Below are 26661 nucleotides of genomic sequence, written 5' to 3'. Positions count from 1 at the left end.
ACTCTCACTCCTGAAGATCCTTACCACCAGACTTACCCTCTACCTCACTCTCACTCCTGAAGATCCTTACCACCAGACTTAACCTCTACCTCACTCTCACCCCTGAAGATCCTTACCACCAGACTTAACCTCTACCTCACTCTCACTCCTGAAGATCCTTACCACCAGACTTACTATCTACCTGAAGATCCTTACCACCAGACTTACCCTCTACCTGAAGATGTTTACCACCAGACTTAACCTCTACCACACTCTCACCCCTGAATATCTTTATTACCAGACTTAACTTCTACCACACTATCAACCCTGAAGATCCTTACCACCAGACTTACTCTCTACCTGAAGTTCCTTACCACCAGACTTAACCTCTACCTCACTCTCAATCCTGAAGATCCTTACCACCAGACTTACTTTCTACTTCACTATCACCCCTGAAGATCCTTACCACCAGACTTACCCTCTACTTCACTCACTCCTGAAGATCCTTACCACCAGATTTACCCTCTACTTCACTCACTCCTGAAGATCCTTACCACCAGATTTACCCTCTACTTCACTATCACCCCTGAAGATCCCTACCACCAGACTTAACCTCTACCACACTATCAACCCTGAAGATCCTTACCACCAGACTTACTCTCTACCTGAAGTTCCTTACCACCAGACTTAACCTCTACCTCACTCTCAATCCTGAAGATCCTTATCACCAGACTTACTCTCTATCTGAAGATCCTTACCACCAGATTTACCCTCTACCTCACTATCACCCCTGAAGATCCTTACCACCAGATTTACCCTCTACTTCACTCACTCCTGAAGATCCTTACCATCAGACTTAACCTCTACCTCACTCTCACTCCTGAAGATCCTTACCACCAGACTTAACCTCTACCTCACTCTCACTACTGAAGATCCTTACCACCAAACTTACCCTTTACCTCACTCTCACTTCTGAAGATCCTTACCACCAGACTTAACCTCTACCTCACTCTCACTCCTGAAGATCCTTACCACCACTTACCTCTACTTCACTCTCACCCCTGAAGATCCTTATCACCAGACTTACCCTCTACTTCACTCTCACTCCTGAAGATCCTTATCACCAGACTTAACCTCTACTTCACTCTCAATCCTGAAGATCCTTACAACCAGACCTACCCTCTACTTCACTCTCACCCCTGAAGATCCTTACCACCAAACTTACCCTCTACTTCACTCACTCCTGAAGATCCTTACCACCAGACTTAACCTCTACCTCACTCCTGAAGATCCTTACCACCAGACTTAACCTCTACCTCACTCTCACTCCTGAAGATCCTTACCACCAGACTTACCTCTTCTTCACTCACTCCTGAAGATCCTTATCACCAGACTTACCCTCTACCTCACTATCACCCCTGAAGATCCTTACCACAAGACTTACCCTCTACCTCACTATCACCCCTGAAGATCCTTACCACCAAACTTACCCTCTACTTCACTCACTCCTGAAGATCCTTACCACCAGACTTAACCTCTACCTCACTCCTGAAGATCCTTACCACCAGACTTAACCTCTACTTCACTCTCAATCCTGAAGATCCTTACCACCAGACATACCCTCTACCTCACTCTCACTACTGAAGATCCTTACCACCAGACTTACCTCTTCTTCACTCACTCCTGAAGATCCTTATCACCAGACTTACCCTCTACCTCACTATCACCCCTGAAGATCCTTACCACAAGACTTACCCTCTACCTCACTCTCACTCCTGAAGATCCTTACCACCAGACTTACTTTCTACTTCACTCTCACTCCTGAAGATCCTTACCACCAGATTTACCCTCTACCTCACTCTCACTCCTGAAGATCCTTACCACCAGATTTACCCCCTACCTCACTACCATCCCTGAAGATCCTTACCACAAGACTTACCCTCTACCTCACCCCTAAATATCCTACCCACCAAACTTACCCTCAATCTCACTCTCACACTCGATGACGATCCTTTCAGCCTGAGCTTGAGCCTCAGCCGTAGCTTGACCTGTTGACTCCACGGCAGCAGCTACAGCCTGCAGCTCCAACAGTTTGGTACGTTCCTGCTCGGAGGCCTTCTCGTTGCTGAGTTTTTGACGCTCCAGATGACCTTGAGCTATCTGTTCATTACGCGCTGCCTCATGAGATGCTGCTGCCTCTATAGAACTGAAGTAACATAAAGATTATCAGAATCCTGACCTGGGAATGTGGGGCAGGAGTCTACATAGGGGAACACAGTCTAGAGCATGCGGTCTCATTGTGATGATTTAACATAACTGGAGGTTAACCTTAATGTGAATATTTAAATACAGTATTATATCATATTCCTCAATGTATACATTCCCTATTCAAAAGTATAATATTCTACTCCTCATATATGAATTGCAATGCTATTTAACAAGTGTATGATACCCTAACCCTTACCTTGTGTATTGGTATTACAAAAGTAATGGTATAATATTCTACTCCTCATGTATGTTATACTTTTTAACAAGTGTATGATACCCTAATCCTTACCTTGTGTATTGGTATTATAAAGGTAAGATTATAATATTCTCTCACCTTGTGGATATTTCAATGGCCAGCTGTACAGATTTTGACAGACTGTCCCTCATTTTGACATCGACCGGCTCTATACTTTGTATGTCTATACTGCTGATCACCTGTATAGTACAGAATAGGGCGGATTATGAGGGAGTCACAAATACACTGCTGATCACCTGTATAGTACAGAATAGGGCGGATTATGAGGGAGTCACAAATACACTGCTGATCACCTGTATAGTACAGAATAGGGCGGATTATGAGGGAGTCACAAATACACTGCTGATCACCTGTATAGTACAGAATAGGGCTGATTACGAGGGAGTCACAGAATAGGGCTGATTACGAGGGAGTCACAAATACACTGCTGATCACCTGTATAGTACAGAATAGGGCTGATTACGAGGGAGTCACAAATACACTGCTGATCACCTGTATAGTACAGAATAGGGCGGATTATGAGGGAGTCACAAATACACTGCTGATCACCTGTATAGTACAGAATAGGGTGGATTACGAGGGAGTCACAAATACACTGCTGATCACCTGTATAGTACAGAATAGGGCTGATTACGAGGGAGTCACAAATACACTGCTGATCACCTGTATAGTACAGAACAGGGCGGATTACAAGGTAGTCACAAATACACTGCTGATCACCTGTATAGTACAGAACAGGGCGGATTACGAGGGAGTCACAAATACACTGCTGATCACCTGTATAGTACAGAACAGGGCGGATTACGAGGGAGTCACAAATACACTGCTGATCACCTGTATAGTACAGAATAGGGTGGATTACGAGGGAGTCACAAATACACTGCTGATCACCTGTATAGTACAGAATAGGGTGGATTACGAGGGAGTCACAAATACACTGCTGATCACCTGTATAGTACAGAATAGGGCGGATTATGAGGGAGTCACAAATACACTGCTGATCACCTGTATAGTACAGAATAGGGTGGATTATGAGGGAGTCACAAATACACTGCTGATCACCTGTATAGTACAGAATAGAGTGGATTATGAGGGAGTCACAAATACACTGCTGATCACCTGTATAGTACAGAATAGGGCAGATTACGAGGGAGTCACAAATACACCGCTGATCACCTGTATAGTACAGAATAGGGTGGATTATGAGGGAGTCACAAATACACTGCTGATCACCTGTATAGTACAGAATAGGGTGGATTACGAGGGAGTCACAAATACACTGCTGATCACCTGTATAGTACAGAATAGGGCGGATTATGAGGGAGTCACAAATACACTGCTGATCACCTGTATAGTACAGAATAGGGTGGATTATGAGGGAGTCACAAATACACTGCTGATCACCTGTATAGTACAGAATAGAGTGGATTATGAGGGAGTCACAAATACACTGCTGATCACCTGTATAGTACAGAATAGGGCAGATTACGAGGAGTCACAAATACACCGCTGATCACCTGTATAGTACAGAACAGGGCGGATTACAAGGGAGTCACAAATACACTGCTGATCACCTGTATAGTACAGAATAGGGTGGATTACGAGGGAGTCACAAATACACTGCTGATCACCTGTATAGTACAGAATAGGGTGGATTACAAGGAAGTCACAAATACACTGCTGATCACCTGTATAGTACAGAATAGGGTGGATTACAAGGGAGTCACAAATACACTGCTGATCATCTGTATAGTACTGAATAGGGCTGATTAATGATTAGAGGGAGTCACAAATACACTGCTGATCACCTGTATAGTACAGAATAGGGTAGAGTTACAAGGGGATCACAAATACACTGCTGATCACCTGTATAGTACAGAATAGGGCTGATTACGAGGGAGTCACAAATACACTGCTGATCACCTGTATAGTACAGAATAGGGCTGATTACAAGGGAGTCACAAATACACTGCTGATCACCTGTATAGTACAGAATAGGGTGGATTACGAGGGGAGTCACAAATACACTGCTGATCACCTGTATAGTACAGAATAGGCGGATTATGAGGGAGTCACAAATACACTGCTGATCACCTGTATAGTACAGAATAGGGATTACGAGGGAGTCACAAATACACTGCTGATCACCTGTATAGTACAGAACAGGGCGGATTACGAGGGAGTCACAAATACACTGCTGATCACCTGTATAGTACAGAATAGGGCGGATTACGAGGGAGTCACAAATACACTGCTGATCACCTGTATAGTACAGAATAGGGTGGATTACAAGGGAGTCACAAATACACTGCTGATCACCTGTATAGTACAGAATAGGGCGGATTATGAGGGAGTCACAAATACACTGCTGATCACCTGTATAGTACAGAATAGGGTGGATTACGAGGGAGTCACAAATACACTGCTGATCACCTGTATAGTACAGAACAGGGCGGATTACGAGGAGTCACAAATACACTGCTGATCACCTGTATAGTACAGAATAGGCGGATTACGAGGGAGTCACAAATACACGCTGATCACCTGTATAGTACAGAATAGGGCGGATTACGAGGGAGTCACAAATACACTGCTGATCACCTGTATAGTACAGAATAGGGGATTACGAGGGAGTCACAAATACACTGCTGATCACCTGTATAGTACAGAATAGGGCGGATTATGAGGGAGTCACAAATACACTGCTGATCACCTGTATAGTACAGAATAGGCGTGATTATGAGGGAGTCACAAATACACTGCTGATCACCTGTATAGTACAGAATAGGGCGGATTACGAGGGAGTCACAAATACACTGCTGATCACCTGTATAGTACAGAATAGGGCGGATTATGAGGGAGTCACAAATACACTGCTGATCACCTGTATAGTACAGAATAGGTGGATTATGAGGGAGTCACAAATACACTGCTGATCACCTGTATAGTACAGAACAGGGCGGATTACGAGGGAGTCACAAATACACTGCTGATCACCTGTATAGTACAGAACAGGGCGGATTACAGGGAGTCACAAATACACTGCTGATCACCTGTATAGTACAGAACAGGGCGGATTACGAGGGAGTCACAAATACACTGCTGATCACCTGTATAGTACAGAATAGGCGCGATATCACGAGGGAGTCACAAATACACTGCTGATCACCTGTATAGTACAGAATAGGGCAGATTACGAGGGAGTCACAAATACACTGCTGATCACCTGTATAGTACAGAACAGGGCGGATTACAAGGTAGTCACAAATACACTGCTAATCACCTGTATAGTACAGAATAGGGTAAATTACGAGGGAGTCACAAATACACTGCTGATCACCTGTATAGTACAGAATAGGGTGGATTATGAGGGAGTCACAAATACACTGCTGATCACCTGTATAGTACAGAATAGGGTGGATTATGAGGGAGTCACAAATACACTGCTGATCACCTGTATAGTACAGAATAGGGGATTCAGGATAAATTACCGTAAGGGAGTCACAAATACACTGCTGATCACCTGTATAGTACAGAATAGGGCGGATTATGAGGGAGTCACAAATACACTGCTGATCACCTGTATAGTACAGAATAGAGTGGATTACAAGGGAGTCACAAATACACTACTGATCACCTGTATAGTACAGAATAGGGCGGATTATGAGGGAGTCACAAATACACTGCTGATCACCTGTATAGTACAGAACAGGCGGATTACAAGGGAGTCACAAATACACCGCTGATCACCTGTATAGTACAGAACAGGGCGGATTACGAGGGAGTCACAAATACACTGCTGATCACCTGTATAGTACAGAATAGGGTGGATTACAAGGGAGTCACAAATACACTGCTGATCACCTGTATAGTACAGAACAGGGCGGATTACAAGGGAGTCACAAATACACTGCTGATCACCTGTATAGTACAGAACAGGGCGGATTACGAGGGAGTCACAAATACACTGCTGATCACCTGTATAGTACAGAATAGAGGGGGATTACGAGGGAGTCACAAATACACTGCTGATCACCTGTATAGTACAGAACAGGCGGATTACGAGGGAGTCACAAATACACTGCTGATCACCTGTATAGTACAGAACAGGCGGATTACGAGGGAGTCACAAATACACTGCTGATCACCTGTATAGTACAGAAAGGGGATTACAGGGAGTCACAAATACACTGCTGATCACCTGTATAGTACAGAAAGGTTTACGAGGGAGTCACAAATACACTGCTGATCACCTGTATAGTACAGAATAGGGTGGATTACGAGGGAGTCACAAATACACTGCTGATCACCTGTATAGTACAGAATAGGGTGGATTACGAGGGAGTCACAAATACACTGCTGATCACCTGTATAGTACAGAATAGGGCGGATTACGAGGGAGTCACAAATACACTGCTGATCACCTGTATAGTACAGAACAGGGCGGATTACGAGGGAGTCACAAATACACTGCTGATCACCTGTATAGTACAGAACAGGCGGATTACGAGGGAGTCACAAATACACTGCTGATCACCTGTATAGTACAGAATAGGGCGGATTACGAGGGAGTCACAAATACACTGCTGATCACCTGTATAGTACAGAACAGGCGGATTACGAGGGAGTCACAAATACACTGCTGATCACCTGTATAGTACAGAACAGGGGGAATTACGAGGGAGTCACAAATACACTGCTGATCACCTGTATAGTACAGAATAGGGTGGATTATGAGGGAGTCACAAATACACTGCTGATCACCTGTATAGTACAGAACAGGCGGATTACGAGGGAGTCACAAATACACTGCTGATCACCTGTATAGTACAGAATAGGGGGATTATGAGGGAGTCACAAATACACTGCTGATCACCTGTATAGTACAATAGGGCGGATTACGAGGGAGTCACAAATACACTGCTGATCACCTAGTACGTATAGTACAGAACAGGGCGGATTATGAGGGAGTCACAAATACACTGCTGATCACCTGTATAGTACAGAATAGGGTGGATTATGAGGGAGTCACAAATACACTGCTGATCACCTGTATAGTACAGAATAGGGCTGATTACGAGGGAGTCACAAATACACTGCTGATCACCTGTATAGTACAGAATAGGGCGGATTATGAGGGAGTCACAAATACACTGCTGATCACCTGTATAGTACAGAATAGGGCTGATTACGAGGGAGTCACAAATACACTGCTGATCACCTGTACAGTACAGAATAGGGCGGATTACAAGGGAGTCACAAATACACATGGCCAAACCTTGTAGACATGTAGAATTACAGAAATGCAGGATTATAATATCTAGTTGGTTGGAATAAGAGAAGGCTGACAGCTTGCCTCAAACTTAAGTTTTTTGGCTGCTCAGCTGATCAATTATAAATAGATTTGTTATAGTTGTGGATTTCTACAGATTATCGTAGCATTAGAAGATCTGTTCCACCATTCAAGAAACTGAAGCCAAGTCTAATTTCTGGAACATATAAATAGCACAGGAAATCAATTAGAGTATCACCTCCTTGTAGAGCACAGGTTGATAAAAACTTACCAGGTTGTTCATGGGAAACTTCAGGCGAGAATTCAGTTCTCCTTTGCTATTACGTCCAAATACAGCAGTTTGTATGACGATAGCAGAGTGACGATGGAACTCGTCAAACTGTACTTGTGCTACAGCTCCACGAATACGACTTCCTGTAACAGTATATGGAAAGGTGTGTAATGATAGTAACAGAATCCACAAAATATGACTTCCTGTAACAGTGTATGGAAAGGTGTGTAATAATAGTAACAGAATCCACAAATATGACTTCTTGTAACAGTATGTGGAAAGGTGTGTACTGAAAGTAACGGAATCCACAAATACGACTTCCTGTAACAGTGTGTTGAAAGGTGTCTAATGATAGTAACAGAATCCACCAATATGACTTCCTGTAACAGTGTGTGGAAAGGTGTGTAATAATAGTAACAGAATCCACGAATACGACTTCTTGTAACAGTATGTGGAAAGGTGTGTACTGATAGTAACAGAATCCACAAATACGACTTCCTGTAACAGTATGTGGAAAGGTGTTTAATGATAGTAACAAAATCCACGAATACGACTTCCTATAACAGTATGTGGAAAGGTGTGTACTGATAGTAACAGAATCCACAAATACGACTTCCTGTAACAGTATGTGGAAAGGTGTTTAATGATAGTAACAAAATCCACGAATACGACTTCCTATAACAGTATGTGAAAAGGTGTGTAATGATAGTAACAGAAGCCACGAATACGACTTCCTGTAACAGTATGTGGAAAGGTGTTTAATGATAGTAACAGAATCCACAAATACAACTTCGTGTAACAGTATGTGAAAAGGTGTGTAATAATAGTAACAGAATCCACGAATATGACTTCCTGTAACAGTATGTGGAAAGGTGTGTAATGATAGTAACAGAATCCATGAATACGACTTCCTGTAACAGTGTGTTGAAAGTTGTCTAATGATAGTAACAGAATCCACCAATATGACTTCCTGTAACAGTGTGTGGAAAGGTGTGTAATAATAGTAACAGAATCCTCGAAATACGACTTCCTGTAACAGTATGTGAAAAGGTGTGTACTTATAGTAACAGAATCCATGAATACGACTTCCAATAACAGTGTGTAATAATAGTAACAGAATCCACCAATACAACTTCCTGTAACAGTGTGTTGAAAGGTGTGTAATGATAGTAACAGAATCCACAAATACAACTTCCTGTAACAGTATATGGAAAGGTGTGTAATGATAGTAACATAATTCACTTATACGACTTCCTGTAACAGTGTTTGGAAAGATGTGTAATGATAGTAACAGAATCCACCAATACGACTTATTGTAACAGTGTGTGGAAAGGTGTGTAATAATAGTTATAGAATCCACGAATACGACTTCCTGAAACAGTATGTGAAAAGGTGTGTAATGATAGTAACAGAATCCACGAATATGACTTCCTGTAACAGTATGTGAAAAGGTGTGTAATAATAGTAACAGAATCCACGAATACGACTTCCTGAAACAGTATGTGAAAAGGTGTGTAATGATAGTAACAGAATCCAAGAATACGACTTCCTGTAACAGTATGTGGAAAGGTATGTAATGATAGTAACAGAATCCACAAATACTACTTCCTGTAACAGTGTGTTGAAAGGTGTGTAATAATAGTAACAGAATCCACGAATACGACTTCTTGAAACAGTGTGTGGAAAGGTGTGTAATGATAGTAACAAAATTCACATATACGACTTCCTGTAACAGTGTGTGGAAAGGTGTGTAATAATAGTAACAGAATCCACGAATACGACTTCCTGTAACAGTATGTGGAAAGGTGTGTAATGGTAGTAACAGAATCCATGAATACGACTTCCTGTAACAGTATGTGGAAAGGTGTGTAATAATAGTAACAGAATCCTCGAAATAAGACTTCCTGTAACAGTATGTGGAAAGGTGTGTACTTATAGTAACAGAATCCATGAATACGACTTCCTGTAACAGTGTATGGAAAGGTGTGTAATACTAGTAACAGAATCCATGAATACGACTTCCAATAACAGTGTGTAATAATAGTAACAGAATCCACCAATACATCTTCCTGTAACAGTGTGTGGAAAGGTGTGTACTGATAGTAACAGAATCCACCAATACAACTTCCTGTAACAGTATGTGGAAAGGTGTGTAATAATAGTAACAGAATCCACGAATACGACTTCCTGTAACAGTATGTGAAAAGGTGTGTAATGATAGTAACAGAATCCACCAACACGACTTCCTGTAACAGTATGTGGAAAGGTGTGTAATAATAGTAACAGAATCCACGAATACGACTTCCTGTAACAGTATGTGAAAAGGTGTGTAATGATAGTAACAGAATCCACGAACACGACTTCCTGTAACTGTATGTGGAAAGGTGTGTAATAATAGTAACAGAATCCACGAATACGACTTCCTGTAACAGTATGTGGAAAGGTGTGTAATAATAGTAACAGAATCCTCGAAATAAGACTTCCTGTAACAGTATGTGGAAAGGTGTGTACTTATAGTAACAGAATCCATGAATACGACTTCCAATAACAGTGTGTAATAATAGTAACAGAATCCACCAATACATCTTCCTGTAACAGTGTGTGGAAAGGTGTGTACTGATAGTAACAGAATCCACCAATACAACTTCCTGTAACAGTATGTGGAAAGGTGTGTAATAATAGTAACAGAATCCACGAATACGACCTCCTGTAACAGTGTTTGGAAAGATGTGTAATGATACTAACAGAATCCACCAATACAACTTCTGTAACAGTGTGTGGAAAGGTGTGTACTGATAGTAACAGAATCCACCAATACGACTTCCTGTAACAGTATGTGAAAAGGTGTGTAATGATAGTAACAGAATCCACCAATACAACTTCCTGTAACAGTGTGTGGAAAGGTGTGTACTGATAGTAACAGAATCCACCAATACAACTTCCTGTAACAGTGTATGGAAAGGTGTGTAATAATAGTAACAGAATCCACGATTACAACTTCCTGTAACCTATGTGGAAAGGTATGTAATAATAGTAACAGAATCCACCAATACGACTTCCTGTAACATTGTGTGGAAAGGTGTGTAATAATAGTAACAGAATCCACGAAATACGGCTTCTTGTATTATTGTGTGGAAAAGGGTGTTGTATGAATGTGCTTGGTGTTGGATAAATATATTGATATTGCACTTGCAGAATATGATGTTCTGGACTTTTGATTGGTGAGGATTTAAAACTTTGAACTTGGTTACAATGGTTTGATGATAATTTAGTGGGAAATAAATGGCTCTTTGGCATAAAATTTGACAAAGAGTAGCATATTGCTAAAGTACCGATAGAAATATAGATTCAAAAGGACATCTTATAAGTAGGAATGCATAGAAAAGCTGTTCATAAATAAAATGATTTGTTATTTTTTTTTGTTAACATTTTTTATGTAGTTAATATTTTTTCATATGAATGAGTGCCTATTTGCTTATGAATATATCACTACACCTTATTTGCATATGTCAGCAACTAATGTTGATCTCCTTCTGGTCATCTTGTAGATGATTTAATTGTGGTAGAAACAGGTCCTTTAACTCTGGGTTATTGGATGACATGTGTGACATAAATTCCATATCCAACAAGCACTCATTGTGTAACCTCTATATAACTAAAACAGGGAGGTGTTATTGATAGCCTCTACCCACGTCAGCAGTTGAGGATTCCAACAGTGTTGATTTGTACAAAAATCTCTATTGCAGAAGTGTTAACCCTAGCAACTCGTTCATACTAAAGGAATAAGATTTTCTTACCTATCTGTCGACAGGCATTTCCAATAAAATCTGGGACAGAAAATATGGACATTTCACTTTCAGGGTTTCCTCTTTCAAACTGAAACAGAATGGACGTTGTGTAAACCTTGCAATGTGTTGGGCTGTTTGCATCCTCAATATTCAAGCGGTTACCATCTCTGTTGTTATATCCACCCCTTGACTATCTTAAAGTAAAACTGAAGGCTTTGTATTTTGACAGCAAATGAGCAGGTAGGTTGGTACTTTGATGTAGCAGGTACACCAAAAGACTTGTTTAACGGTTTACTGTGATTGACTGTCTTGCTTTGTAGTTGGGTGTTGCTCTTCCTAAATCTTCAAATGAAATCCCTGTGATTGGTCAGTTTTTTCTCCTGAACTGCCTTCAGTTTTACTATGAGATATTTCAGATGTGGATATAACGATTGTGATAGTAACCACTGGAGTATCAAGGATGGGCTATCTGACGCCAAGGTGTAATTAACACTGCCAGGATATTAATGAGAAGTGTTCTACACAATCTTTGATCATACAACACATTAAGTGAAAGATTATAATATATACCAGCCGGTATACAGTTATAGTAATTTTCGTTTTATATAATTTTCCCCGAAAGAAAATGTTGCTTAATTAAAGATTAAATCATTTTTCTGTGGTTAGATAAGGAAATACCTTGCAGCATTATTTTTCTGTACTTCCCCATTATACATGTAGATAACTGTCCATTTTCAGATAACAAGGGGAGATAATTCAACCATGGTGGACAAATATTGACAATAAGATTACTTTTAGTTAGATAATTATAAATGACACAAAAGAAGTTGAAACATGATGGATGCACAAAACAGATAATACCTCAAAGTGGTTGTTAAAGGCAAGTTGTATCTTAAGTCTGGCATGGTCAGCTGTCTCCACCTAATATAAAAAAGAAGAAAATCACTCCTAGGTTTCAGTCCTGATATCCCAATAGCATATAATGTTTTATGTATTTTTATTATCAAACAAGATCATTGCTTGCTATTTAATGAAGTTTATCTATCAAACATAGAAAACACATTATAAATACATTTAAAGAATCGGATAAATATTTTAAAACTTAATAATACACATACTTCTAAGATGTCTGTAATGAAGTCCGGCCCCAGCATGAGACACAGGGATTTCATGGCCCCTTCCTTCTTAGGCTTACCAGCTGTAACAAATAACAGGGGATGTATTATAATAGTTTATTAGGAGTGTTCAGGTTAATATCGTTATCAATCTGAATAAAATTAGAAATGTCTGTCAGATTTCCTTATCTCAATGTGGAACAGGACAGGGGTTACATGGGTAAAACTATGTTTTGCTTACATTTTATATGTTTGACCACATGTGAGAAGAGTCTTTGACTCAATGTGCAATCGAATGAAAGTAAAGTCAATTATTATTATTATTATTATATATTCCCCCACCACCCACACACACATACACTTCATGATTTACCAGGTGTAAAAAATGTTTCTCATCTACAAACTAAAACCTAGAATTTAGAGATCTGTAATAGAGTACCAGTAGATACAAGGATCACCTTACCACTGAGACTGAGTACATTGAAGTTTTCGTGTGGTCCAAGAATGACCAGGTCAGGACCAAACACTACACGGGCAGTCTTCTCCAGGTAATTATACACCTGTTAATGAAGGAAAAAAATCATGTCTAGTAGGTCTTAAGAAAAGTAACAAATGTAGATACCATATTGTGCAACTTTTGTTTGTACTATGCTGTAAACAAAATATCTGCCATATAACATGATTGCTTGTCCTTAACTTATGAATAAAAAGATGTTTATTAGTGAGCTTTGACCATCTAAACAGACAATTATTTATTTGCTTGGCCTTACCTGAACAGCAGTGTTGCCAGGACAACGGAACGTTACTACATGTCCTTTGTTGCGTCCCTACAAGTAAAAGCAGAATGTTTATAAAGATCGGATCAGACATAAGGTACATTCAAACCATTGCAGCTTTGTTCATTCTTTAGGTGTTTGTTTAAATCATCTTTTAAATTATTTATATTTTTCAGATCACCTTTACCTTTATGTATTTTTCAGATCACCTTTACCTTTAGGTATTTTTCAGATCACCTTTACCTTTATGTATTTTTCAGATCATCTTGACCTTTATGTATTTTTCAGATCATCTTTATCTTTATGTATTTTTCAGATCATCTTCACCTTTATGTATTTTTCAGATTATCTTTACCTTTATGTATTTTTCAGATCACCTTGGCCTTTATGTATTTTTCAGATCACCTTGACCTTTATGTATTTTTCAGATCACCTTTACCTTTATGTATTTTTCAGATCACCTTGACCTTTATGTATTTTTCAGATTATCTTTACCTTTATGTATTTTTCAGATTATCTTTACCTTTATGTATTTTTCAGATCACCTTGACCTTTATGTATTTTTTAGATTATCTTTACCTTTATGTATTTTTCAGATCACCTTTACCTTTATGTATTTTTCAGATCACCTTGACCTTTATGTATTTTTCAGATCATCTTGACCTTTATGTATTTTTCAGATTATCTTTACCTTTATGTATTTTTCAGATTACCTTTACCTTTATGTGTTTTTCAGATCACCTTGACCTTTATGTATTTTTCAGATTATCTTTACCTTTATGTATTTTTCAGATTATCTTTACCTTTATGTATTTTTCAGATCACCTTTACCTTTATGTATTTTTCAGATTATCTTTACCTTTATGTATTTTTCAGATCACCTTTACCTTTATGTGTTTTTCAGATCACCTTTACCTTTATGTATTTTTCAGATTATCTTTACCTTTATGTATTTTTCAGATCACCTTTACCTTTATGTATTTTTCAGATCACCTTTACCTTTATGTATTTTTCAGATCATCTTGACCTTTATGTATTTTTCAGATCATCATTACCTTTATGTATTTTTCAGATCATCTTGACCTTTATGTATTTTTCAGATCATCTTTACCTTTATGTATTTTTCAGATCATCATTACCTTTATGTATTTTTCAGATTATCTTTACCTTTATGTATTTTTCAGATCACCTTTACCTTTATGTATTTTTCAGATCATCTTGACCTTTATGTATTTTTCAGATCATCTTTACCTTTATGTATTTTTCAGATCATCATTACCTTTATGTATTTTTCAGATTATCTTTACCTTTATGTATTTTTCAGATCACCTTGACCTTTATGTATTTTTCAGATCACCTTGACCTTTATGTATTTTTCAGATCACCTTTACCTTTATGTATTTTTCAGATTATCTTTACCTTTAGCATCTGTGGATCTATTGACTGCTCAAAATACGCCATCTTCCTGATGTCCCCGGCCCCAGAGCCACCTCCCTGTCTGTAAAAGGTAAATATGCTATAAACACTCCTAGGGCAGACTTTCAGCCTTAGATAACAGTGTTATATCTAAGTCTACATTGGCCTAGGGCAGACTTTCAGTCTTAGATAACAGTGTTATATCTAAGTCTACATTGGCCTAGGGCAGACTTTCAGTCTTAGATAACAGTGTTATATCTAAGTCTACATTAATTGGCCTAGAGAAGACTTTCAGCCTTAGATAACAGTGTTATATCAAAGTCTACATTAATTGGCCTAGGGCAGACTTTCAGCCTTAGATAACAGTGTTATATCGAAGTCTACATTAATTGGCCTAGGGCAGACTTTCAGTCTTAGATAACAGTGTTATATCAAAGTCTACATTAATTGGCCTAGGGCAGCATTTCAGCCTTAGATAACAGTGTTATCTAAATCTAAATAGGAGTTTCTTAATTCTTTCTTATTCATAAAAAAATACATTTCACAACGTTCTACATACTGGTATCATAATCTGGATAAAATACTCGTGGTACCACTGTAATGGTGATAGGTTGATACAAAAACAGGAGCTTTGTCTTACTTGAGAAGGTTTTCTGTATCCCCAGGGAGCTCCTTTGTCCATAACTCCTCATTCTCAGTTAACATGTACGACTGTGGTCCCATCTCAGCTCTCACCTACAACAGTTATATAATATACAGTTAGCATGTACCACTACGGTCCCATCTCAGCTCTCACCTACAACAATTATATATCAGACGACTTATAAAGGAGATGGTCTTTATACAGATGTGGTCACTAAGGCTGGTTGTACTGTAGCCTAAAAATGAATTCTAGGGCCTAATGATCTAGAAGACAAAGCCACTATTACTTGAACTCAATGTCACATTAATTTGTATTACTTGCATTACACTGCATGCAGAAACAGACAAACTTTGTAATTGTTCTATGGTACACAGCAGGTTGCAGGTAATAAAGAATAATATATGCGTTGATTTGATAATTCTCCATTTCAAGTATTTAATAGTTCGGTTTTGATTGTATACTTGCCAACATTAAAACATACATTGTATGATAAATCAGCTTATTAGAAGCATGTTTAACATTTGACCTCACACAAATGAAGGTGATTTAGGAGTTTCTTACCTTCCCTGTCTGTCGGTCCTGTACATATATACCTTCATTTTTACTTAATGGTATTTGCTTTCTGAAAAATAAAACAGAATTCAACTACATGTATTAAGCTACTCCATTTTCACTATTTAATAACAAATATATTTCTGTTGTAAAATGTTATATCTTTTAAAATGTTGGTAGTCTAGACAGAAATGTATCCAACAATCTAAAACAGTACAGATATCACTGTATGGAGAGGTACATTATATGTCTCCTATTTGATCATGATGTACAGATATCACTGTATGGAGAAGTACATTATATGTCTCCTATTTGATCATGATGTACAGATATCAGTGTATGGAGAGCTACATTATATGTCTCCTATTTGATCATGATGAACAGATATCACTGTATGGAGAGGTACATTATATGTCTCCTATTTGATCATGATGTACAGATATCACTGTATGGAGAGCTACATTATATGTCTCCTATTTGATCATGATGTACAGATATCACTGTATGGAGAGGTACATTATATGTCTCCTATTTGATCATGATGTACAGATATCACTGTATGGAGAGGTACATTATATGTCTCCTATTTGATCATGATGTACAGATATCACTGTATGGAGAGCTACATTATATGTCTCCTATTTGATCATGATGTACAGATATCAGTGTATGGAGAGGTACATTATATGTCTCCTATTTGATCATGATGAACAGATATCACTGTATGGAGAGGTACATTATATGTCTCCTATTTGATCATGATGTACAGATATCAGAGTATGGAGAGGTACATTATATGTCTCCTATTTGATCATGATGTACAGATATCAGAGTATGGAGAGGTACATTATATGTCTCCTATTTGATCATGATGTACAGATATCACTGTATGGAGAGCTACATTATATGTCTCCTATTTGATCATGATGTACAGATATCACTGTATGGAGAGGTACATTATATGTCTCCTATTTGATCATGATGAACAGATATCACTGTATGGAGAGGTACATTATATGTCTCCTATTTGATCATGATGTACAGATATCACTGTATGGAGAGGTACATTATATGTCTCCTATTTGATCATGATGTACAGATATCACTGTATGGAGAGGTACATTATATGTCTCCTATTTGATCATGATGTACAGATATCACTGTATGGAGAGGTACATTATATGTCTCCTATTTGATCATGATGTACAGATATCACTGTATGGAGAGGTACATTATATGTCTCCTATTTGATCATGATGTACAGATATCAGTGTATGGAGAGGTACATTATATGTCTCCTATTTGATCATGATGTACAGATATCAGAGTATGGAGAGGTACATTATATGTCTCCTATTTGATCATGATGTACAGATATCAGTGTATGGAGAGGTACATTATATGTCTCCTATTTGATCATGATGTACAGATATCAGTGTATGGAGAGGTACATTATATGTCTCCTATTTGATCATGATGTACAGATATCACTGTATGGAGAGGTACATTATATGTCTCCTATTTGATCATGATGTACAGATATCACTGTATGGAGAGGTACATTATATGTCTCCTATTTGATCATGATGTACAGATATCACTGTATGGATGGAGAGTACATTATATGTCTCCTATTTGATCATGATGTACAGATATCAGAGTATGGAGAGGTACATTATATGTCTCCTATTTGATCATGATGTACAGATATCAGTGTATGGAGAGGTACATTATATGTCTCCTATTTGATCATGATGTACAGATATCAGAGTATGGAGAGGTACATTATATGTCTCCTATTTGATCATGATGTACAGATATCACTGTATGGAGAGGTACATTATATGTCTCCTATTTGATCATGATGTACAGATATCACTGTATGGAGAGGTACATTATATGTCTCCTATTTGATCATGATGTACAGATATCACTGTATGGAGAGGTACATTATATGTCTCCTATTTGATCATGATGTACAGATATCACTGTATGGAGAGGTACATTATATGTCTCCTATTTGATCATGATGTACACATTATGTCTCTTATTTATCATGTATGGATATCAGAGGAGAGGTACATTATATGTCTCTTATTTGATCATGATGTACAGATATCAGTGTATGGAGAGGTACATTATGTCTCTTATTTGATCATGATGTACAGATATCAGTGTATGGAGAGGTACATTATATGTCTCCTATTTGATCATGATGTACAGATATCAGAGTATGGAGAGGTACATTATATGTCTCCTATTTGATCATGATGTACAGATATCACTGTATGGAGAGGTACATTATATGTCTCCTATTTGATCATGATGTACAGATATCAGAGTATGGAGAGGTACATTATATGTCTCCTATTTGATCATGATGTACAGATATCAGAGTATGGAGAGGTACATTATATGTCTCCTATTTGATCATGATGTACAGATATCACTGTATGGAGAGGTACATTATATGTCTCCTATTTGATCATGATGTACAGATATCAGTGTATGGAGAGGTACATTATATGTCTCCTATTTGATCATGATGTACAGATATCACTGTATGGAGAGGTACATTATATGTCTCCTATTTGATCATGATGTACAGATATCACTGTATGGAGAGGTACATTATATGTCTCCTATTTGATCATGATGTACAGATATCACTGTATGGAGAGGTACATTATATGTCTCCTATTTGATCATGATGTACAGATATCACTGTATGGAGAGGTACATTATATGTCTCCTATTTGATCATGATGTACAGATATCAGAGTATGGAGAGGTACATTATATGTCTCCTATTTGATCATGATGTACAGATATCAGAGTATGGAGAGGTACATTATATGTCTCCTATTTGATCATGATGTACAGATATCAGTGTATGGAGAGGTACATTATATGTCTCCTATTTGATCATGATGTACAGATATCACTGTATGGAGAGGTACATTATATGTCTCCTATTTGATCATGATGTACAGATATCACTGTATGGAGAGGTACATTATATGTCTCCTATTTGATCATGATGTACAGATATCAGAGTGTGGAGAGGTACATTATATGTCTCCTATTTGATCATGATGTACAGATATCACTGTATGGAGAGGTACATTATATGTCTCCTATTTGATCATGATGTACAGATATCACTGTATGGAGAGGTACATTATATGTCTCCTATTTGATCATGATGTACAGATATCATGAGTGTGGAGAGGTACATTATATGTCTCCTATTTGATCATGATGTACAGATATCACTGTATGGAGAGGTACATTATATGTCTCCTATTTGATCATGATGTACAGATATCAGAGTATGGAGAGGTACATTATATGTCTCCTATTTGATCATGATGTACAAATATCAGTATGGAGAGGTACATTATATGTCTCCTATTTGATCATGATGTACAGATATCACTGTATGGAGAGGTACATTATATGTCTCCTATTTGATCATGATGTACAGATATCACTGTATGGAGAGGTACATTATATGTCTCCTATTTGATCATGATGTACAGATATCACTGTATGGAGAGGTACATTATATGTCTCCTATTTGATCATGATGTACAGATATCAGTGTATGGAGAGGTACATTATATGTCTCCTATTTGATCATGATGTACAGATATCAGGTATGGAGAGGTACATTATATGTCTCCTATTTGATCATGATGTACAGATATCAGTGTATGGAGAGGTACATTATATGTCTCCTATTTGATCATGATGTACAGATATCAGTGTATGGAGAGGTACATTATATGTCTCCTATTTGATCATGATGTACAGATATCAGTGTATGGAGAGGTACATTATATGTCTCCTATTTGATCATGATGTACAGATATCAGTGTATGGAGAGGTACATTATATGTCTCCTATTTGATCATGATGTACAGATATCAGTGTATGGAGAGGTACATTATATGTCTCTTATTTGATCATGATGTACAGATATCACTGTATGGAGAGGTACATTATATGTCTCCTATTTGATCATGATGTACAGATATCAGTGTATGGAGAGTCTCTATTTGATCTGACATACATTATATGTCTCTTATTTGATCATGATGTACAGATATCAGTGTATGGAGAGGTACATTATATGTCTCTTATTTGATCATGATGTACAGATATCAGAGTATGGAGAGGTACATTATGTCTCTTATTTGATCATGATGTACAGATATCACTGTATGGAGAGGTACATTATATGTCTCCTATTTGATCATGATGAACAGATATCAGTGTATGGAGAGGTACATTATATGTCTCCTATTTGATCATGATGTACAGATATCAGAGTATGGAGAGGTACATCATGTCTCTTATTTGATCATGATGTACAGATATCACTGTATGGAGAGGTACATTATATGTCTCCTATTTGATCATGATGTACAGATATCAGAGTATGGAGAGGTACATTATGTCTCTTATTTGATCATGATGTACAGATATCACTGTATGGAGAGGTACATTATATGTCTCCTATTTGATCATGATGTACAGATATCAGTGTATGGAGAGCTACATTATGTCTCTTATTTGATCATGATGTACAGATATCACTGTATGGAGAGGTACATTATATGTCTCCTATTTGATCATGATGTACAGATATCACTGTATGGAGAGGTACATTATATGTCTCCTATTTGATCATGATGTACAGATATCACTGTATGGAGAGGTACTTATATGTCTCCTATTTGATCATGATGTACAGATATCACTGTATGGAGAGGTACATTATATGTCTCCTATTTGATCATGATGTACAGATATCAGTGTATGGAGAGCTACATTATGTCTCATATTTGATCATGATGTACAGATATCAGTGTATGGAGAGGTACATTATATGTCTCCTATTTGATCATGATGTACAGATATCACTGTATGGAGAGGTACATTATATGTCTCCTATTTGATCATGATGAACAGATATCAGTGTATGGAGAGGTACATTATATGTCTCCTATTTGATCATGATGTATAGATATCAGAGTATGGAGAGGTACATTATATGTCTCTTATTTGATCATGATGTACAGATATCAGTGTATGGAGAGGTACATTATATGTCTCCTATTTGATCATGATGTACAGATATCAGAGTATGGAGAGGTACATTATATGTCTCCTATTTGATCATGATGTACAGATATCACTGTATGGAGAGGTACATTATATGTCTCCTATTTGATCATGATGTACAGATATCAGAGTATGGAGAGGTACATTATGTCTCTTATTTGATCATGATGTACAGATATCACTGTATGGAGAGGTACATTATATGTCTCCTATTTGATCATGATGTACAGATATCAGAGTATGGAGAGGTACATTATGTCTCCTATTTGATCATGATGTACAGATATCAGAGTATGGAGAGGTACATTATGTCTCTTATTTGATCATGATGTACAGATATCAGAGTATGGAGAGGTACATTATGTCTCTTATTTGATCATGATGTACAGATATCACTGTATGGAGAGGTACATTATATGTCTCCTATTTGATCATGATGTACAGATATCAGTGTATGGAGAGCTACATTATGTCTCTTATTTGATCATGATGTACAGATATCACTGTATGGAGAGGTACATTATATGTCTCCTATTTGATCATGATGTACAGATATCACTGTATGGAGAGGTACATTATATGTCTCCTATTTGATCATGATGTACAGATATCACTGTATGGAGAGCTACATTATGTCTCTTATTTGATCATGCTGATGCCTTACCTTTTGTCTACTACAACAACATGAAGAGGTGGAGTGTAGTCTTGTGGGCCACGAATCATCCAACGATCTCCTGGCTTTCTCGTCACAGTCTTACCTGGAAAATCAAACATTAAAAAATATATCACAGGGGTAGTAGGATGGGGACATGGATATATACTGGGGGAGAGATAGGGATACTTAAATGGGCCTAGATGGGTAGGGCAGGGGTAGTGGGATGGGGACATGGATATATACTGGGGGAGAGGTAGGTATATTTAGATAGGGGCTAGATGGGTAGGGCAGCGGTACTAGGATGGGGACATGGATATATACTAGGGGAGAGGTAGGGATACTCAGATGGGGGCTAGATGGGTAGGGCAGGGGTACTAGGATGGGGACATGGATATATACTGGGGCAGAGGTAGGGATACTCAGATGGGGGCTAGATGGGTTGGGCAGGGGTACTAGGATTGGGATATGGATATAAACTGGGGGAGAGGTTGGTATATTTAGATAGGGGCTAGATGGGTAGGGCAGGGGTACAAGGATGGGGATATGGATATATACTGGGGGAGAGGTAGGGATACTTTGATGGGGCTAGATGGGTAGGGCAGGGGTACTAGGATGGGGACATGGATATAAACTGGATGAAAGGTAGGGATACTTAGATAGAAGCTAAATGGGTAGGGCAAGGGTACTTGGATGAGGGCATGGATATATACTGGGGCAGAGGTAGGGATACTCAGATGGAGGCTAGATGGGTAGGGCAGGGGTACTAGGATGGGGACATGGATATATACTGGGGGAGTGGTAGGGATAATTTGATGGGGCTAGATGGGTAGGGCAGGGGTACTAGGATGGGGACATGGATATATACTGGGGGAGTGGTAGGGATACTTAGATGTGGCATGATGGGTAGGGCAGGGGTACTAGGATGGGGACATGGATATGAACTAGGGGAAAGGTAGGTATATTTAGATGGAGGCTAGATGGGTAGGGCAGGGGTACTAGGATGGTGACATGGATATATACTGGGGGAGTGGTATGGATACTTTGATGGGGCTAAATGGGTAGGGCAAGGGTACTTGGATGAGGGCATGGATATATACTGGGGGAGAGGTAGGGATACTCAGATGGAGGCTAGATGGGTAGGGCAGGGGTACTAGGATGGGAACATGGATATATACTGGGGGGAGAGGTAGGGATATTTAGATGGGGGCTAGATGGGTAGGGCAAGGGTACTAGAATGGGGACATGGATATATACTGGGAGAGTGGTATGGATACTTTGATGGGGCTAAATGGGTAGGGCAGGGGTACTAGGATGGGGACATGGATATATACTGGGGCAGAGGTAGGAATACTCAGATGGGGGCTAGATGGGTATGGCAGGGGTACTAGGATGGGGACATGGATATATACAGGGGGAGAGGTAGGGATACTTAGATAGGGGCTAAATGGGTAGGGCAGGGGTACTAGGATGGGGACATGGATATATACTGGGGGAGAGGTAGGGATACTCAGATGGAGGCTAGATGGGTAGGGCAGGGGTACTAGGATGGGGACATGGATATATACTGGGGGGAGAGGTAGGGATATTTAGATGGGGGCTAGATGGGTAGGGCAAGGGTACTAGAATGGGGACATGGATATATACTGGGGGAGTGGTATGGATACTTTGATGGGGCTAAATGGGTAGGGCAAGGGTACTTGGATGAGGGCATGGATATATACTGGGGGAGAGGTAGGGATACTCAGATGGAGGCTAGATGGGTAGGGCAGGGGTACTAGGATGGGAACATGGATATATACTGGGGGGAGAGGTAGGGATATTTAGATGGGGGCTACATGGGTAGGGCAAGGGTACTAGAATGGGGACATGGATATATACTGGGAGAGTGGTATGGATACTTTGATGGGGCTAAATGGGTAGGGCAGGGGTACTAGGATGGGGACATGGATATATACTGGGGCAGAGGTAGGAATACTCAGATGGGGGCTAGATGGGTATGGCAGGGGTACTAGGATGGGGACATGGATATATACTGGGGGAGAGGTAGGGATACTTAGATAGGGGCTAAATGGGTAGGGCAGGGGTACTAGGATGGGGACATGGATATATACTGGGGCAGAGGTAGGGATACTCAGATGGGGGCTAGATGGGTATGGCAGGGGTACTAGGATGGGGACATGGATATATACTGGGGCAGAGGTAGGGATACTCAAATGGGGGTAGATGGGTAGGGCAGGGGTACTAGGATGGGGACATGGATATATACTGGGGCAGAGGTAGGGATACTCAGATGGGGGCTAGATGGTATGGCAGGGGTACTAGGATGGGGACATGGATATATACTAGGGGAGAGGTAGGGATACTTAGATGGGGATAGATGGGTAGGGCAGGGGTACTAGGATGGGGACATGGATATGAACTAGGGGAAAGGTAGGTATATTTAGATGGAGGCTAGATGGGTAGGGCAGGGGTACTAGGATGGGGACATGGATATATACTGGGGGAGTGGTATGGATACTTTGATGGGGCTAAATGGGTAGGGCAAGGGTACTTGGATGAGGGCATGGATATATACTGGGGGAGAGGTAGGGATACTCAGATGGAGGCTAGATGGGTAGGGCAGGGGTACTAGGATGGGAACATGGATATATACTGGGGGGAGAGGTAGGGATATTTAGATGGGGGCTAGATGGGTAGGGCAAGGGTACTAGAATGGGGACATGGATATATACTGGGAGAGTGGTATGGATACTTTGATGGGGCTAAATGGGTAGGGCAGGGGTACTAGGATGGGGACATGGATATATACTGGGGCAGAGGTAGGAATACTCAGATGGGGGCTAGATGGGTATGGCAGGGGTACTAGGATGGGGACATGGATATATACTGGGGCAGAGGTAGGGATACTCAAATGGGGGTAGATGGGTAGGGCAGGGGTACTAGGATGGGGACATGGATATATACTGGGGCAGAGGTAGGGATACTCAGATGGGGGCTAGATGGGTATGGCAGGGGTACTAGGATGGGGACATGGATATATATACTAGGGGAGAGGTAGGGATACTTAGATGGGGATAGATGGGTAGGGCAGGGGTACTAGGATGGGGACATGGATATGAACTAGGGGAAAGGTAGGTATATTTAGATGGAGGCTAGATGGGTAGGGCAGGGGTACTAGGATGGGGACATGGATATATACTGGGGGAGTGGTATGGATACTTTGATGGGGCTAAATGGGTAGGGCAAGGGTACTTGGATGAGGGCATGGATATATACTGGGGCAGAGGTAGGGATACTCAGATGGAGGCTAGATGGGTAGGGCAGGGGTACTAGGATGGGAACATGGATATATACTGGGGGGAGAGGTAGGGATATTTATTTAGATGGGGGCTAGATGGGTAGGGCAAGGGTACTAGAATGGGGACATGGATATATACTGGGAGAGTGGTATGGATACTTTGATGGGGCTAAATGGGTAGGGCAGGGGTACTAGGATGGGGACATGGATATATACTGGGGCAGAGGTAGGAATACTCAGATGGGGGCTAGATGGGTATGGCAGGGGTACTAGGATGGGGACATGGATATATACTGGGGGAGAGGTAGGGATACTTAGATAGGGGCTAAATGGGTAGGGCAGGGGTACTAGGATGGGGACATGGATATATACTGGGGCAGAGGTAGGGATACTCAGATGGGGGCTAGATGGGTATGGCAGGGGTACTAGGATGGGGACATGGATATATACTGGGGCAGAGGTAGGGATATTCAAATGGGGGTAGATGGGTAGGGCAGGGGTACTAGGATGGGGACATGGATATATACTGGGGCAGAGGTAGGGATACTCAGATGGGGGCTAGATGGGTATGGCAGGGGTACTAGGATGGGGACATGGATATATACTAGGGGAGAGGTAGGGATACTTAGATGGGGATAGATGGGTAGGGCAGGGGTAGTAGGATGAGGGCATGGATATATACTGGGGCAGAGGTAGGGATATTTAGATAGGGGCTAGATGGGTAGGGCAGGAGTACTAGGATGGGGACATGGATATAAACTGGGGGAAAGGTAGGTATACTTAGATAGAAGCTAAATGGGTAGGGCAAGGGTACTTGGATAAGGGCATGGATATATACTGGGGGAGAGGTAGGGATACTCAGATGGAGGCTAGATGGGTAGGGCAGGGGTACTAGGATGGGGACATGGATATATACTGGGGGAGTGATAGGGATAATTTGATGGGGCTAGATGGGTAGGGCATGGGTACTAGGATGGGGACATGGATATATACTGGGGGAGTGGTAAGGATACTTAGATGTGGCATGATGGGTAGGGCAGGGGTACTAGGGTGGGGACATGGATATAAACTGGGGGAAAGGTAGGTAAACTTAGATAAGGGCTAAATGGGTAGGGCAAGGGTACTTGGATGAGGGCATGGATATATACTGGGGGAGAGGTAGGGATACTCAGATGGAGGCTAGATGGGTAGGGCAGGGGTACTAGGATGGGGACATGGATA

General features: G+C 40.0%; 1 protein-coding gene across 1 annotated transcript in view; it reads right to left on the bottom strand.

The window, feature by feature from the left end:
• Positions 1 to 26661, bottom strand: part of LOC138305892 (major vault protein-like) — a 52304-nt gene that overhangs the window by 12189 nt on the left and 13454 nt on the right. Inside the window, exons 11-22 of the mRNA XM_069246164.1 lie at positions 22152 to 22245; positions 16367 to 16427; positions 15803 to 15897; positions 15166 to 15244; positions 13741 to 13797; positions 13434 to 13530; positions 12974 to 13053; positions 12717 to 12776; positions 11865 to 11943; positions 8068 to 8210; positions 2582 to 2682; positions 1959 to 2185 (exon numbers count right to left, since the gene is read on the bottom strand). Coding sequence (XP_069102265.1) covers positions 1959 to 2185; positions 2582 to 2682; positions 8068 to 8210; positions 11865 to 11943; positions 12717 to 12776; positions 12974 to 13053; positions 13434 to 13530; positions 13741 to 13797; positions 15166 to 15244; positions 15803 to 15897; positions 16367 to 16427; positions 22152 to 22245 — 1173 coding nt within the window. The remainder of the gene's footprint in view (positions 1 to 1958; positions 2186 to 2581; positions 2683 to 8067; positions 8211 to 11864; positions 11944 to 12716; positions 12777 to 12973; positions 13054 to 13433; positions 13531 to 13740; positions 13798 to 15165; positions 15245 to 15802; positions 15898 to 16366; positions 16428 to 22151; positions 22246 to 26661) is intronic.

Source organism: Argopecten irradians, chromosome 1 (genome assembly GCF_041381155.1).
Source record: "Argopecten irradians isolate NY chromosome 1, Ai_NY, whole genome shotgun sequence".
NCBI lineage: Eukaryota > Metazoa > Mollusca > Bivalvia > Pectinida > Pectinidae > Argopecten > Argopecten irradians.
The sequence above is the reverse complement of the archived record's forward strand: the minus strand, read 5'-3'. Positions and strand labels throughout refer to the sequence as shown.